The sequence below is a fragment of the Hippopotamus amphibius genome, chromosome 4 (assembly GCF_030028045.1).
Source record: "Hippopotamus amphibius kiboko isolate mHipAmp2 chromosome 4, mHipAmp2.hap2, whole genome shotgun sequence".
NCBI classification, from domain to species: domain Eukaryota; kingdom Metazoa; phylum Chordata; class Mammalia; order Artiodactyla; family Hippopotamidae; genus Hippopotamus; species Hippopotamus amphibius.
The window spans coordinates 164,894,839-164,911,012 of NC_080189.1; the positions used below are offsets into that span (position 1 = coordinate 164,894,839).

At 37.0% G+C, this 16,174-nt stretch overlaps 1 protein-coding gene across 10 annotated transcripts in view; it reads left to right on the forward strand.

Annotated features, from left to right (window-relative positions):
• Positions 1 to 6,988, forward strand: part of NRXN3 (neurexin 3) — a 1,504,067-nt gene extending 1,497,079 nt beyond the window's left edge. For 5 of the 10 annotated variants that reach the window (XM_057731261.1, XM_057731262.1, XM_057731264.1 and 2 more), the window contains one exon: positions 6,392 to 6,698. In XM_057731261.1, the coding sequence (XP_057587244.1) occupies positions 6,392 to 6,693 (302 nt within the window). In that variant the 3' untranslated portion in view covers positions 6,694 to 6,698. Of the gene's footprint in view, positions 1 to 5,767 lie in introns of all 10 variants that reach the window. The other 5 variants (XM_057731259.1, XM_057731260.1, XM_057731263.1 and 2 more) reach the window with 3 other exon arrangements.
• The last annotated feature ends 9,186 nt before the right edge of the window (positions 6,989 to 16,174 follow it).

Below are 16,174 nucleotides of genomic sequence, written 5' to 3' on the forward strand. Positions count from 1 at the left end.
CTGAGTTAACTGCAAATGTTATTAGTGGTAATACATTCTAATTGAACTCTTTAGAAAGCTTTAGGGGAAATCAGTCCTTTATTTTATTTTCCTTCAGCAAAGGGGAAATAAGGTACTCTCAAGTGACTATGGTAGAGTTTGGTTATCCAGGATTAAAATATCACCATCACTGCAAGCTACAAAATCAGTTTTACTGAGAATAGAGAAGAATCCCAGGCATTTAGTCCTGTTGATAATGATGCCTTCCAATGTGTAAAACTAACCACTGGTGAAAGCACACCTGCACACAGTAGGCATCCAATTCTCTCTTTCTCTCTGTCATTTTCCCTTTCTATTAATATTTGCCATTTCTCTCAAGGATTTAATCAGGTAAGCTTTAAGAGGATCCTAAGATTCTACCAAGAAGAAACATGATGATTTTCACATCTAAAGTTTTGTTTAGGAAACGTTTCAGGTAGGTATTGCCATTTTGTATGACTTTACGCTGAAAATACCCCTTGACCTTAAAGGTATTTGAATCAATGTTGCCTTATCAATTCAGGAAACATAAGATCGGCAAGAAGTGCTATATAATTTTTAAATAAAAAGCTTACTTGCTTCACTTTAATTTTAGGTACTGTTACGGAATTAGTATTACTGTTACAGAAATATCAAACTGAAGAGTGTATGAGGGATATGTTTCCACCCCAGCAGTTTCAATGAATGAGCTTTATCTGCCTCAGTTTATAGGATTTTATATTGCCTGACAGGGATGATATTTTAGGTTTAAAACTAAGAATCTCCTAAATGGAGTGTTATTTTATCTAACTGAATTGAAAGCTTTTATTTTTCTTGAGGATGCTATCCGTAAGTGCATTTGACGTAAGGCTAATTTTTTTTTTATTTTATTAGTTATCTATTTTACATATATTAGTGTATATGCATCAATTCCAATCTCCCAATTCATCCGACCCTCCCTCCAAGGCTAATCATTTATTTTAAATACAAGCTCTTAGAATTATTATAAATCATTCTTTAAACTCTGCATTTAAAATAGTCTAGATTCTATATAATTATACCTCAGCGTGATACTAGTACATAAGAAAAGGTCCAAAAAAAAGTGATCAATGATTTTAGTCTCTATAGGCTCAAAACATTAGTAGAAATGATGCTAGTAATTCGCATTTTGGAGTAGCAGTAGTTTCTGTGCTACGTAACATGCATTTTAATTCACATTAACACGCATTATTATTGCTCATGTTGGTGGCTTGAGGTTGGCTGTGTTATCATTCCCATTTTACAGAGATTTTAATAAATTTGACCAACTCATATGGCTAGGAAGCCACAGAGCTGTGATGTTAACCTGAGTCTGCGAGACTTCAGAGGAAAAGTTTTTAATCAATAGGCAGATGAAAAACTCCACTAGACATTCCTTCTTTTACGATGTATAATGACATCAAGGGGCTGTAGCTCATCTTACCTGGGCATATATTGAAAAAATAGGATCTGCAGCCTTTCAGAATCAAAACCATTTCAGATAAACTAGGGGAAAATGTCCTACCTAGAGAGTCTCATCTCATTAAAACGCTCATTAAAAAATTAAGCCCCTTGGGAACATTTGCATTTTTCTGGTGTCTTCTCCCCAGGGACTTGCCATGTCTGACCATAATTCTTCTTTCTGAGGCTTGATACAGAACAATTTCATGGTTCTGAGCTTCCAGATACTGATGTGTTGCAAGTACATATTTCTGTGGCACCAAATAACTAAATGAATATCATTTAATAACTAATTTAGTGGGGAAAAAGATTATTTCTTCCCATTGTATGTGAGTTTCCCAGCAGAGAATTAGAAAAAAAATGCAAATAAGTGATGAGGTAAAGAACCTAAATATAGATAAAAGAAATTCAAGGAATTGGAGCACGGTGTCCTCTCCCAGAGTCTCACTCTTCAGTGTCATTGTTTTTCCTATTTTTGTGACTTCTTAAACTCAAATGTCTCCAGAGAGGCAAAGGTTGGAGCCATACTGAAATTTTGTGCTGCTTTTCTTGTTTTTTGAGATGACCCACTACATCACCATCACCTACAACATTCTCACAGTTCAGAAGAGTTCTATTAAATTTTTAATACACTGTCTTTTTCGATGGCAGAATGCCCCTTTTGCTGAATATCAGCCCTAGACGCATGAATTATATATCTATAAATACACTCATAAAGCAAAAAAGCAGGGCAGCCTTCAGGGCTAAAATAGACCTTTTATATCCCTAGTGATCTCTCTGGTTTAAAGAAAAGCACAACCCTGTCAAAAAAGGGTATATATTTCTGATTTAAAATGCTAACTTTAAGGAATACAGATAGTTCTTATTCCAAACCAAAGAAAAATTCTGGGATGGAATAGGAAATTAGAGTTTTGATGGATTACACGTTTTGTATTATTCTGCCTGCAACCCCTTATGACTTGAAGCTTCTTGCTTCTGTGAATACTTTTGTAAGCAGGGACATCTGGTAGATCACTGACTTCCGGGTCTTTGGGCAGTGAAAAAAAAACTAGCCGCTCCAGCATTTCTGAGGGAACTCACTTTGGATTAATACAAATAAACATGAAATCTTAAATGGCCTTCAGCAATCTAAGTCATTTCTAGTAAGGATCTAATGATGGGAGAACAACATCCTTTACCTCCTTATCTCAGATGATGTGTACACTTGCACTCCCCAGGACACTAGAATCATCTGAAATCTCAAAGATGAAATTTGACATTAAAATGGACTATATACCCCAACTCACATACTTGTGCCAGGCACCTTCCACATTTATAGTTACCTAAAATTTTCCACCTACTTTCACTGTAATTCCCCTTTGTAATACCAGCCCCTACATCCCAGTGGACTCCCTTTTAAATGAAAAACATTCTTCAGTTTCTTGACATGCCAGGAGAGGGGAGCTATGAAAGTTTCTACGATCTCATTGATTAAACACTACCAGGATTGGTGCTCAAATGTCCCTGACAGGGGCATCATTTATCATTTTTATCACTGCTACTAGGATTAATAACTAAAGGGCAAAGAAAATTGAAGATTAGCAGTTTTAACAGATTCTGTTATTTAAACTCTGCAAAAGCATACCCATCATTTTAGTTTTGAAATAAGCTCTTACCATTTCACTTAAGGGCTCACCAGCCTTTTAGAAGCTCTTTGTAAATTAGTGAGCTTTGAGACCCTCTTTCCATCCCATTATGAAAAGAATGATTTTCAGTTTTTTTTTTTCCTGCTCCAAGAGAGATGCCCACTTTAGGGTGTTGAATGAGAAGTGAATAGCAAAGGAAAGTAGAAGTGATTCAACTGCAGAATGAGCAGTTTGTAGATTCTGTAGATTTTTAACAACAAAGACACCGTGGAAGCTTTAGTTGGGATTGAAAAGACAGAGAGGAAAAAAAAAATAGGCAAATCTAAGACGCCAGTTGGGTGTCACAGATGGTACACTAAAATTGCAAATGAATGCCACTCTGTAATCATGAAGACAGTGATCTTAATATCACTTAAAGGGACACTAGTATCCTACTTAAAAATTTGCCTTTATATTTAAATTATTTGTATCAGGACTTTGCCTCCCAACAAATCAGTCATTCCTGTCCTTTATCCCAGTTTACTCTCTGCTTAATATAGACTGGATTGATTTTTATTGTTGCCCTAAAAAAGCAATGACTCTCAGTATTTGTGCCAGAAAAGAACACACATGCTAAACCTTTGTTCTAGGTGAGATGGGTAAAAAACTCCTATCCTGTTCTCCAAAGGAAAGTAAAATCATCCCTGAGCATCCCCAGGGAACCTTTAAACAGACTGCATGAGCCTTCACTCCTCTCTCCTCACTGCTCTTTTCTTACTCAAACACTGCCTGCTTCCATACATTATCACTTTAAATATAGCACTCACGGCCTCCCTACCAAAGAATAAGGAGAAAAGGTACCTCAGGGTTAGTTTTAGGACTGGTCTACCTTTACGGACTTGTGTTCCAAATCCCATTTATAAAAACTAGAAGTGTGTAAATTATGCATTAAATAAGCTGCAAGATGTATGAATTATATATGTTCACAATGTAACATATAAAGAAATGTAAAGGAAAAAAAAAAGGCATACTAGTTCAGGAAAGCAAGTCTGAAGCTTTGTCAAATCTGCAAAAATTGGTTTGCTCAATAGTTTCAAACTCTCAGCTAGAAGAGAAGCTTGGGATGTAGAGCACAGACCAAAATATCATCTTGAGATTCTCAGAAAGGTTCTTGTTTTGTTTCCCCACATCTGCTAACATCATCCATCGTCGAGTAGGCCGGGGATGACTGTACAATGCTCTCTTGTGCCTTCCCTTCTATGTGATATGTGTTATGGACATTGTTGCCGCCCTCCCCAACTCAGCTTCTCTCTGCAGAGAATAAAAGCTTCTGATGTGGGTGCCAGCAGTTCTTCTCAGGTGTTCTGAAGGTGTGCAGTAGCTTTCTTCTCAGGAGGCTTTTTCTTGGCACAACTGAAACCTAGATGCTTTAGATGCAGCAGGTCAGAAAGAAGACTTCAACCATAATATCGCATTAGCATCTCAACTGTCTGACTAACTGGGGCAGGTACTCATCATGCCATCCCTGCTAGAGGATTTTGAAAAAAAGTAGTTGGAATAATTTTAAAATAAATTTGACAAAGAGATATGAACTGTGACTTCTTGAGATTCTTTCTCTGTTTGAAAATAATGCTGTAAAGAGACACAGGGGAGACTGATTATCTTGCTTACATACAACATGAATAACATCCACCACAGAGTATTTGTGGTACCCATGATTTGCAGGGCACTATGAGTTAGTCAACTATTCTGAACTTCCTTTCCTGACCTATTCCTAGTATGTTTATAAGTGCAATAACTAGGGTCTGTGGGTAAACCAATAAATACCTGCCACTCTAAATGAGAATCAATGATTTTAAAAACTCACTTTGCTATCTCTACATTTCTGAATCTAAAAGTGAGTTTCCAAAGTCATGGATATGTGGGCTGGGTATTTTAAAAATCGAATGTCTGCTCAGCATATATTGCATATAGAATTAAAGTAATGTACAAATATAATATTAGACCAACGCAAAGCAAGTTGTTGTTTTATAGTCAGGGGAATTTCTGGGAAAGCATAGTCAAATGGGCTTGTTAGATGAACATTTTCAACCTATTGTAAGTTTCCCTTACTTTGCATAAAGTAAATGAAGACTACACTTGATAACTGTGAAAAAAAAAAAAGGAGTAACTTAAAATACTGAAGATGAGCTCTTTTGTGTTCCTTGATCTTCATCTCAGTGACATGGAAAATATGTCATTCTCATCCTAATGGGAGCAAAAAAGTAGAAACCCAAGAAGAAAATCAATTCTATGGCTCACATGCATGTGTGCATGTTCATATACACACACATATGCACAATTTTGATGGTCAGTATTCGCGACAGTATAGTTGAATGTTATCATCCCTAAGCAGATCCTGGAAAAAGCCTGTTTGAATTCTATCTAAATAATTACTTGAGAGTATCTTTAAAAATCTAAGCCCCCAATCTAAGGATTTCAGGTTTTGGTGGCAAGAGGCATAGAATGGGCTCTGAATCAGCCTAGCACAGTTAGGCTACAAGGAGAGATGAACCGTATGTGGATCCAAGTCACTTTATTATAATTTCTGAGGTGTAACCTAGGGACCACACTCATTGGGCTTGACTGTGAATTGTGTTCTTCTACAAATATACTAATTCTGTTTTTCTTTTTCTTTTCAATCCCAGGAGGTGAATTAGTTATCCCTCTTCTTGTAGAAGACCCTTTAGCTACCCCTCCTATTGCTACTCGTGCACCTTCCATTACACTTCCCCCTACCTTTCGCCCCCTCCTCACCATTATTGAGACCACCAAAGATTCCCTGTCCATGACCTCTGAGGCGGGGTTACCTTGCTTGTCGGACCAAGGCAGCGATGGTTGTGATGATGATGGCTTGGTGATATCTGGGTATGGCTCAGGGGAAACCTTTGACTCTAACCTGCCCCCTACTGATGATGAAGATTTTTACACCACCTTCTCCTTGGTAACAGATAAGAGTCTTTCCACTTCAATCTTCGAAGGTGGCTACAAAGTACATGCGCCCAAGTGGGAATCCAAGGACTTTAGACCTAACAAAGTCTCCGAAACTAGTAGGACTACTACCACATCTTTGTCCCCTGAGCTGATCCGCTTCACAGCTTCCTCCTCGTCTGGGATGGTACCCAAATTGCCAGCTGGCAAAATGAATAACCGTGATCTCAAACCCCAGCCTGATATAGTCTTGCTTCCGTTGCCCACTGCCTATGAGCTAGACAGCACCAAACTGAAGAGCCCACTAATTACTTCCCCCATGTTCCGTAATGTGCCCACAGCAAACCCCACGGAGCCGGGAGTCAGACGGGTCCCGGGGGCCTCAGAGGTGATCCGGGAGTCGAGCAGTACAACAGGGATGGTCGTCGGCATTGTGGCTGCTGCCGCCCTCTGCATCTTGATCCTTCTGTACGCCATGTACAAGTACAGGAACAGGGACGAGGGGTCCTATCAAGTGGACGAGACGCGGAACTACATCAGCAACTCGGCGCAGAGCAACGGCACCCTCCTCAAGGAGAAGCAGCAGAGCTCAAAGAGCGGCCACAAGAAACAGAAAAACAAGGACAAAGAGTATTATGTGTAAACACGACACCGCTAACGATACGCGAATTTAAAACACAGAAGTATTTCTATATAAATATATACATACTTGGAAAATGCGATTTCACAGATGTCAGAACTGTTCTAACTATGAGATGGGGTATACCATGACCATGGTGGGGAAAATCATTTTTAAAAGAACACACACAAAGATGTACCTACCTATAAGGTTCAGCCATGGCTGCTTTGATTCAGTCACTGCTCGGAGACAGAAAGTTCTTTCTGCCCTGCTGTGCTGTAAAGCACACACTTTGCGCTCTGGAGCGAGCACATGGCTCCCCCACTTTCGAAGCTTCCTTCTCTTGAGGACCTTTCATCCAAGGTAGAAGACTTCATGGCTTACTTGTTCCATAACTCCAAGTGAGTCTGTAATAATGTTTGTGAAGCTTGACTGTAATAATGTTTGGTTTTTGTTTTGTTTTGTTTTTGGTTTATGTAAAAAAAAAAGAAAAGAAAAGAAAAAAAAGAAAAAAGTTAAAAACAAAAACAAAAACAACCCACCCTTATCTGGTTCTGGCCAGTGTGCGCGTAACTTTTCAAGATCTGAGGGGAAAAAAAATGGCTTTTGGGTATTTGTTTATTTATTTTTTTTGAGAATAACTGGACATAAGTTAAGAGGAAGAAAAAACAAAATCTCAGCAAACAAAAGTAAGAGAGACTATTGCCATACGAACTCAAAAGCTACCATGATATTCACTCTACATATCAAGTTGTGGTGTTTCTAGAATCTGTTGTCTGTTTCTTAGGCAATGATTTGCTGAACACAAAGCAAAATCATGGGATGGATGATAATATTGATTTGAAAAGCTGGTCCCTCAGGATCGAATTCCAGAATTTGCCACCCAAACCCTGAACAGATGCGGTTAGGGCTGGTTTTATCAGAGCTATTGGCTTTACTTAACAATACTGTTCCTGTCCTTGAGCCCAGCCAAATTGTGGTCAAGGAGAAAGCCCCACAAACTAACACAGAGCCTTTCCTAGAGAAGGGGAATGGGGGTGGGCTGGATCTGTGACTGATGGAAGTGCATGCAAATATACAAGACAATACAAGAAAAGTCTGTTAAAGACAGAACAGACAATAGGGGAGTTCAACTTGTGATGGAACCACAGAAGGTCACACAAGCCAAACACAGCGTGACAGAGTGCAAAATTCATAGTTCTTCCCCCACCCCTAACATGATAATGTTTTTTCCTAGTGATCTAATTTTGCAGCCTGACATTTATGGATAACTCTATTCTTCCATTTGCTCACGTCTCCCTTCACCCATCTTTTCTAAAAGTAAATAAATAATAAATGAATAAAGCTGCTGTGACACAAAAAATGGAATTTAATAGTATAATATATATAAATAAATATATATACAGATATATTTATCACGGTATGTTTGATGGGATGACTGAAACAAGAAAACTGTTAAAATCTCGAAGTGGAATGAGAATGTTGTTTTAAAAGAAAATGACAAAACAACAAAAAAGTAAACCTTAAAATGTGAAGAAAGTGTGAGTTTTAGTTTTGTCACAGTTAACTGTGTCAAAGAAAATAAAAAATCTTCTCAGATTTTGTTTACATATTTTACTACATTTTTGCTGGTATAATTCCTTAGCCACCTGTGTACATACTGCTTTGGGAACTGTGCTTTCCTTTCTGTTTGTTTATTTCAGTTTGTTTGGTTTATGTTCCAGTTGTCTTTCTTTTTGAAAAGAGGAAACAATGTACAGAAAAACAATAAACTGGTTGTGTGGCCATACCTATCCCAAAAGCAAGAGACAAAGCAAGACAAATATTCACACAAAAATGAAATGTGTTCTCTAGATGGTCAGATATATACAGTTTCTTTTGTACAGATGAAAATCAGTCAGCTATTTAGATTTAGAAATCTACTCTTGCTGGTCTTTGTAAGTTGCATGAATATTTGACTTTGAAAAAATATCTTAAAGACGTGGAGCAAAAAACGCAATCTAAAGGATGGTAGCCTTTATTAATGTGTATGGAAAGAGGTGTTCCTCATTATCTGATATTTCAATGTGTTGAGTTTTGGATTATTTTTTTGTCATTGAAAAAGACAGGATTATAAAGAGATATCAAAGCACGACTTAGATAACCCAAATGGCCCAACCTATATGAAGTTGATTATATCTCGATGTCTGTAAAAGATTGCTGTTCTTGGAGTCTTGAGGTCTTGTGAACTGATTTCCTGCTTTCTTTCTTTACATTTTTTATTTGAGTAAAAATACATTTGTTATATTCCTTTTAGTGTAAGTTTCTATTTGGACAATTTTATGGGGACATGTGCATTCTGTATGTGAGCTTCTATCATATTCCTGTTGTTTTATGAGCAGACTCTTAAGGAATTATTTTATGATGTTGTGAAGTTACTGCTTTTTTTTTTTCCTTTTCTCTTTTATTTCATATTTGCATTTTCGTTCAAGGATATGCTTAGCAATAAAATGTTCTTCCCAAAACCTTGTATGATGATGCATTTTTATTTTCCAAACATTTGGTAAAAGATCTTGTACTGGGGCTAAATATGTCATATCATATTAAAAGCCAAATAGTCTAGGACCACGTTCATGTGAAATAAAATATTATAACCAGTTACTAATACTTATATAAACTTATCAAAAGTGACATATTTGGCAGCTAAACAATTATGGTCTGTCAACTCAGGCATTATTATTTAGATTGCTATGATAAAGTAACCAGAAGGGAAAACACTTTTCTGGACAGGTAAGATGACAGAAGCATTGTATTCTGGAAAAAAAAAGTTGTTAGATACTATATTTTTAAAAATGTTTGTTAACTTTTAAGTATTTGCTGTAAGTTAACAAACTTTCAAAAGTTTTCCAGAACCATGTTCATGTTTGAAGCACTGGAAAGCTTTAAGTGTATTCTTTCCAAGCCTTCCAGCATATTGAAATATTTTAGAAAAGTACTAAATCCAAAGTTAAAATTTAAATGAGTGCTTAAATTTTAACAGCTTCTTTCTAGATTCTCAGGTTATAAAATTCTATAAGCATTCATTATGGCTGGAACTTTTTTCATATCTCAGATGCCCTTGATATGCTGGTTCCTTAAACACATGCTTACTTTGCCAATTGAATGATCCATGATACTCTACATTTTTCACCATGATCTAGAAATATGGGTTAACTGATCACCTGTACTCTAGCCATATATTGGTTACCAGTTTTTAAAGGGTTAGAATTAAAAGCAAATATAATTAACCTTGTCCTTCAGATTTCATTAGTGGAATGGTTATGCTATTAACTATCATGGAAATGGAAAAAAAAAATGATGCCAATGATGTCCAACTATGGAAAGTTCCTTTTTTGATTCTTGCTCAGATAATTTACATAAAGCAATTATTTATCAGTGCCCATGATGTGCCAGGTACTATGTTAAGTGTTTTGGCTTGTGTAGTCTATTTAATCCTTGAGTGGTAGATAGCATTTCCCTCATCTTAAAGATGAGGAAACAAAGACATGAAGCGCTTAAGGACAGCTTGGCTAGTACATTTCTAATCATGTTAAAAGTCAGGCCTTGCTGACCTGGAGGTCAGTGGGATGTCATGAAAAGGGTATAGGCACTGAGGCCAGACAGAGTTGGGTTGGAATCCCAGCTGGACTGTTCATTATGTATGGGCAATTTCACAATCTGAGATTTGACTTCCTCATCTGAAAAATGTGACACCTCAATGACCTTGACTCGCAATGTAGTTTAGGTAAAAAATGAAATAATATAAAGTGTTTTAATTGTGATTGATACAGAGTAGGGGCTCAACAAGGTTAGTCTCCATCACTTGAGTTCCATATTAGTCACGTACAATAGCTGCCTCCTAGAATTAGAAATTCTATAATAAATTCTATAATAAAAAGATTTATTTAGTAATTGTCAAGAAATGTTGCCAAGTCATGACTTGAATTTACTAGCTATAATTGATAAAACTAGTGTTTTTCTAGTCATATACTTTGATTGCAGGCATGACTACAACCAGTAAAACATGATATTGATAACTGGTAGCATAAATCTGTCTGACAGCACGTTTTAAGCAAATGGCCAAAATTTGGGGTAAGTAAAGGAGGTATAGATTTAAGAAGATATTAAACTTGCTAGAGAAACTTCCAGATGATGGTTACTATGGTAAAGTCATCAAGATCTGATTGGCATCTGCTCAGATACTTTGGTTAATGTCCATGAACAGAAATAATTTTTCATTTTCTCCACGAGGGAGTGTTGAGACTGTACCATCCCTTTCCAGTGTGTTTAACCTTGGCCATGGGCTTTGGAATCAGAAAAGCTTGGTTCAAATCTCAGCTCTGTCCTTTACCAGCTGTGAAACCTTGAGTAAAGTGTGCAGTGACTCTAACTTCACACATGAAATTGGAACGATATTGCCCCCATCTTAGTGCTGTTCTATAGTTAAATGAACTAACGTGTATACAAGTGCCTGATTATAAGCACAGTGGCTCGCCCGTAGCCCTCAAACAGTGATGGCTAAAGTGTCTTATTAATCATCTGTTTTTACCCTAGAAAAAAATATCCAAATTCTTTCTAAAAGTCTATAGAAGATACACATAGGATCGCTCCAGAACAATCATTTTACTTCCGTAACCTAACATCATAATTGTTTTTATTCCTATTACAGTTGAAATTACATCAATTTATTGATTCTTTGAGCTCTCCTTGAGTTTTCCACCAGAAATGTGTGTACCCTTGTAAAATTCTTTACCTCAATCAACTTCAGTAGGGACCCTAGAAAGGTTCAAATGGTAAACTATTCCTTGCCTCAAAGGACAGTCTTCTCTACTTCCCAAATCACAGAGTTATTATTGCCATAGACACACCTTCAAAATTCTATATTAGCTTCCCCCCCTTAAACTTTCTAAATGTCACTATTTAATGTGTAATCCAAGAACCACTTTAAACATTTACTCTTTTGATAATTCAACCAACATTACTGAACACTTATGTGCCAGCCAATCTACTGTTGACTATTGTCACTTTGATTCAATGAAAGCTGAAAATGGAAATGGGAATTTTAAGCCTTTTTATCTCTTGTATAGATCCATACAGGCCCAGGTTCTCTTCATCTATATAAAAGTTGAAGTTCGATTTTTCTCCAAAAATATCCAAAGCGTGTGTTTCTCCCATTGAATTGAAATCCTGATACTGTTTGAGATCAGTTTGATTTTAATGTATTTATTAGGCATTATTAAATGATTACTATGTCTTAAATTGAGAGTGTTAATGAGTTCATAGTCTACTAAGAGTTGCACAAACAAGCTGTCAGAAAAGTGCAAACTAAGCTCTTTGGGGGTTCACAAGAACTTACTTAAGGTCAGGTTTCACAGAGGAGGTGACACATTAGATAAACCTTGAAAAGTTGATAGGCAGAGATCAGGGCTGCATGCCATTCCAAGCAAAGTACTGAAGTGGGAGCCGGTAGGGTCAAAATCATAATTTGGGTGGATCACAGATTGTATAAAGTACACTAGTGGAAGATATGGCTCAGAAGGTTTTGGAAATTTGTCAGTGAGAGGGAAGAGAGAGACAAGAGACTGTCTTGAGAAGTTCTCAAGGTCAATGGCTAATTTGTCATTGAGTGAAGAAGACACAGGAAGACAAAGGCAATAACTGATACACTCTCAGAGAAGGTGAAAGATTATTGGAGTGATCAAGTTTCCAGATAGAAATGTTACTCTGAACAGTAAGTTGTTCTTCTGATATAGTAATAAAAAAGGAGAAAATGGAATCAGAAACTGACATATTGAAAATGGAATCAGAAACTGATATATTGCAGTGGAGGTGACAGAATTTGAGACAGCTCTAGTCAGAGAACCTCAATATTCTAGGGAAACCAAAGGCAGAGTTATGTACCTAACAGTAAGACTGTGAGCACATGGCAGAAGTCTGTTGACAACCTGTTAGGAAGGCAGTTAATGAAAGTGTTAGTAAGAGGTTGGCTGTTTTTATCTGGCATCAATAGTAATGCTTTATATTTTTGCAACATTTCTTTTTATTTCATAACTTGAAATCCAATCTTGTGGTTCCAAGTTTAGAGCTCTTTAAATTACATTATGATGGCTCTAGCAAAACAAGTCATTTTATACATATATTTTAAAGCACTTGGAGCTAAGGAAGAGAATGACAAGATGTTATATTAGTCTGTTCAGGGTGCCATAACAAAATGCCATAGGCTGAGTGGCTTAACAACAGAAGTTTATTTCCCACAGTTCTGGAGGCTGGAAGTCCCAGATTAAGATCCAGCAGGGCTTGTTTTCTGGTGAGGACCCTCTTCCTGGCTTATAGATGGCCACCTTCTCACCCTGTCCTCATATGACCTTTCTTCTGTGCATGTGCAAGAAAGAGAAGTATAAAAGAGAGAAGAGATCTCTTCTTCTTTGTATAAGGCCACAGTCTTATCAGATCAGGTCCCCACCCTTAGTACCTCATTTAACTTTATCTCCTAAAGATCCTGTCTTCAAATACAGTCACACTAGGGGTTAGGACTTCAACACATTTAGCGGGGGCAGGGGGTGGGCACAATTCAGTCCATCATAGAGATACATGGTGTTGGGAATTGGTAAGGTGAAAATTTTCAAGGCTCAAAGGAGTCAAGGAATCCAGAAAAAACCCTAGCCTTGTTGATGTGAGTACATGTGCTGGATAGAAGAGCAAATAAATCCAAGAGAGACTAAACCTCAGAACAGGATAGGATCATAGGAATAGGGACCAGGATTAGGAAGCAGTGTTAGGGTTGTATGAGAGGACCTAGAAGACAGGAACAGGTAAAGGGAAGCCAGGCCCAAATTGGGAGCTGTATTAAATAAATAGTGTAAGTGTCAAGAGGCTATGAATTTTTCTAGTGGTTAGGTTCATGGGTTCTGGAGTCAGAATGCCATGGCGTGTGTTCTGGTGCTATAACTTTGGATAAAGTACTTAGTCTACCTAAGGCTCAGCTTTCATTCATAGAAAAGGAAATTATAGATATTACCTATTGTGTAGGTTTGTCAGGAAAGATTAAATAAAATAACGCATAGAAAAATGCTTAGCCTATACCCGACACTTAATAAACCTTAATAGAAGTTGATCATTAGTACAATTTGGGCTTGTTACCTGACTCAGGTAGGATCAAAAGTAGCTGCTACCTGCATGGCTAGCCAGCACTGAAACTGCATAAATATATAGGGTAGGCAATCACTTGAGTTATTTCCCTAATTCTTTCCTTTGCCAGTAAAATATAAAATGCTATTGCCAGCTCATTGGTGAAGTTTTCCCTTTACTACCACTGAAGTTCTCTGCTTCCAAGATCCAGCTTGGATTATGCCCACGGAAGACTCATATCCTGAGATTTTCACTTCTCGCCTGGGTTTCTAGTCCTCAGATTTCCTGTGACAGCTGGTCGATTAAATACTAGGAAGCCAGGGGGTCTTCAGAGACCCTTTCATCCCATTAGTGATATGCATTATTTGGTTTTTTTTTTTTAATGTTTTATTTTATAGTGACAGGAACGCTTAACGTGAGATTTACCCTCTTAAATTACTAATCGACAAGTATAAAGTTTCAGTCAAGAAGAATAAGTTTTAGAAATATGCTGTACAACATTGTACCTACAGTCAACGATACTGCTTGTACATTTTAAAGTTCATGATCTTTCTTAAATTCTAAATTTGTTCAGTTAATCACCTTGAACTGAATTTGAATCTTTCTGTATATGCACATAAAGCATAAGATCACAAATTCGAGAACAATTAAATTTTTTCTTAGTTAATTTGAACTTTTCCCCTCACTTTAATCCAGAACAATTTATTAATTGTATTCCAGTGGGCCAATGAACATTGATAAATGTAGTAATTAACTGCACCTGGTCACCAGCAAACTGATAACCTAGTCACACAGCCCTTCATCTCCAAAGCAGAGAGGACCATGATCCCTTCGTCCACGCCAGGGATCTCTTTTTGTTTTTAATTTGACTTTTCATTGTGAACATTTTCAAATATTTTTAAAGGTAAAGAGAATAGTAAAACAATACCCCCATTTATTCATTATCTGATTTCGAGAATTACTAGTATTTTGCTATTCTTGTTTTATCTATGCCCACCTCTCCATGAAACAATATCTTTTAATACCACACAATGTTAAGAAACACAAAAGAAGCATTAAAAGAATAGTTATTGTTGGGTCTCTTGACCTGAGTCTTATTCTTGTTCAGTGTGTTTCAGGGTAACTAAACCTAATGCTCTTTCCAATGGACAATTAATGGCATGATCCCAGTTCTTTATTCAGTGGCAACATGAAAGATGAGATTAACTGCTAAGTAGACTCTTCACCATTTAATGAGATTGCCTGAAAACTGAAAGGATTTTTCAGCTTGTACGTATTTCAACTGTGCTCACTTTCTGCAATGAATAAAAAAGTCTATAGATTGTATACCGCTGCTTAATCTTTTGTAAAATGTGACATCTTGGAATAGAATCCATGTCCTCCTTCAAGGGGATGGGTAAGGGAGCATACTACTCATTTGCACCTGTGGAAGCTAAGAAATTCTCTGTTTTACCTCTAGAAATGTGATCACAAATCACCTGGCATATTTCCCTAGGGTTATATTCATGTGTTTGCAATAGCTGTAACTACAATGAATTTGCATGAGTCTACATAGAAGACTAGTTCATTAAGCACATTCTCAAGTTATAATGTTATCACTTCTCCACTGTCGGTTGAAAGTTGTGATTTTCTCTTCTTTGCTCTCACTCACCTGCAATTTTTAGCCTAGAATTTTCATCAAAAAAGTGTTATGAGAGAGAGAAAGAGAAAGTTATAGACTATTTGATAGTATCTTCTTTCCCATCACCAAGTCAAAATAACTGTTAGGAAAAATGGATAGAACCACCACAGACTATTGCTTCTTGTTTTCAGGGGGCAGAATGAAGAGTAGAAGAGTAGGTTTCAACAAGTAAATTGTTTTCCTGTTTCTACTCTGTGGTCAGCAGTTTGCCTGTTTTATTAATTAATTAATTAACTTATTTATATTTTATTTTTATTTTCTGTGGCTGTCGGGGGAACCTAGCAGACCTCACATATTCTTCTTTAAATAAACAAACAATAAAGGTTGTCTAGGTTTGCAAGGAAGGACAATTAGGCAGGGTGAGGGGTGGAGTGCAAGGTAGCTTAAATTAAGGGTGTCATTAAAACTGAAAAACTAAAATTTGTTTAATATTATGATGTAGTTTTCAATGTTAATATATCACCCCCAGGAAAATGTGCTTATGTGCATCCATGGGCATGATAACCAGATCTGGAGGTTTTTTTTGTTTGGGAAATTTTTCTTTCTTTTTTTTTTTTTTCTTCTGCTAAAAGCTTTATTGTTTCCATTTGGCCCAAGGCTTGGGCGAGGGCTCCAGGGTGGTTAGAAAACTGCTTAGAGGCTGCAGAGAAACACCAGGGGGTGCTCCTAGTCATGCTC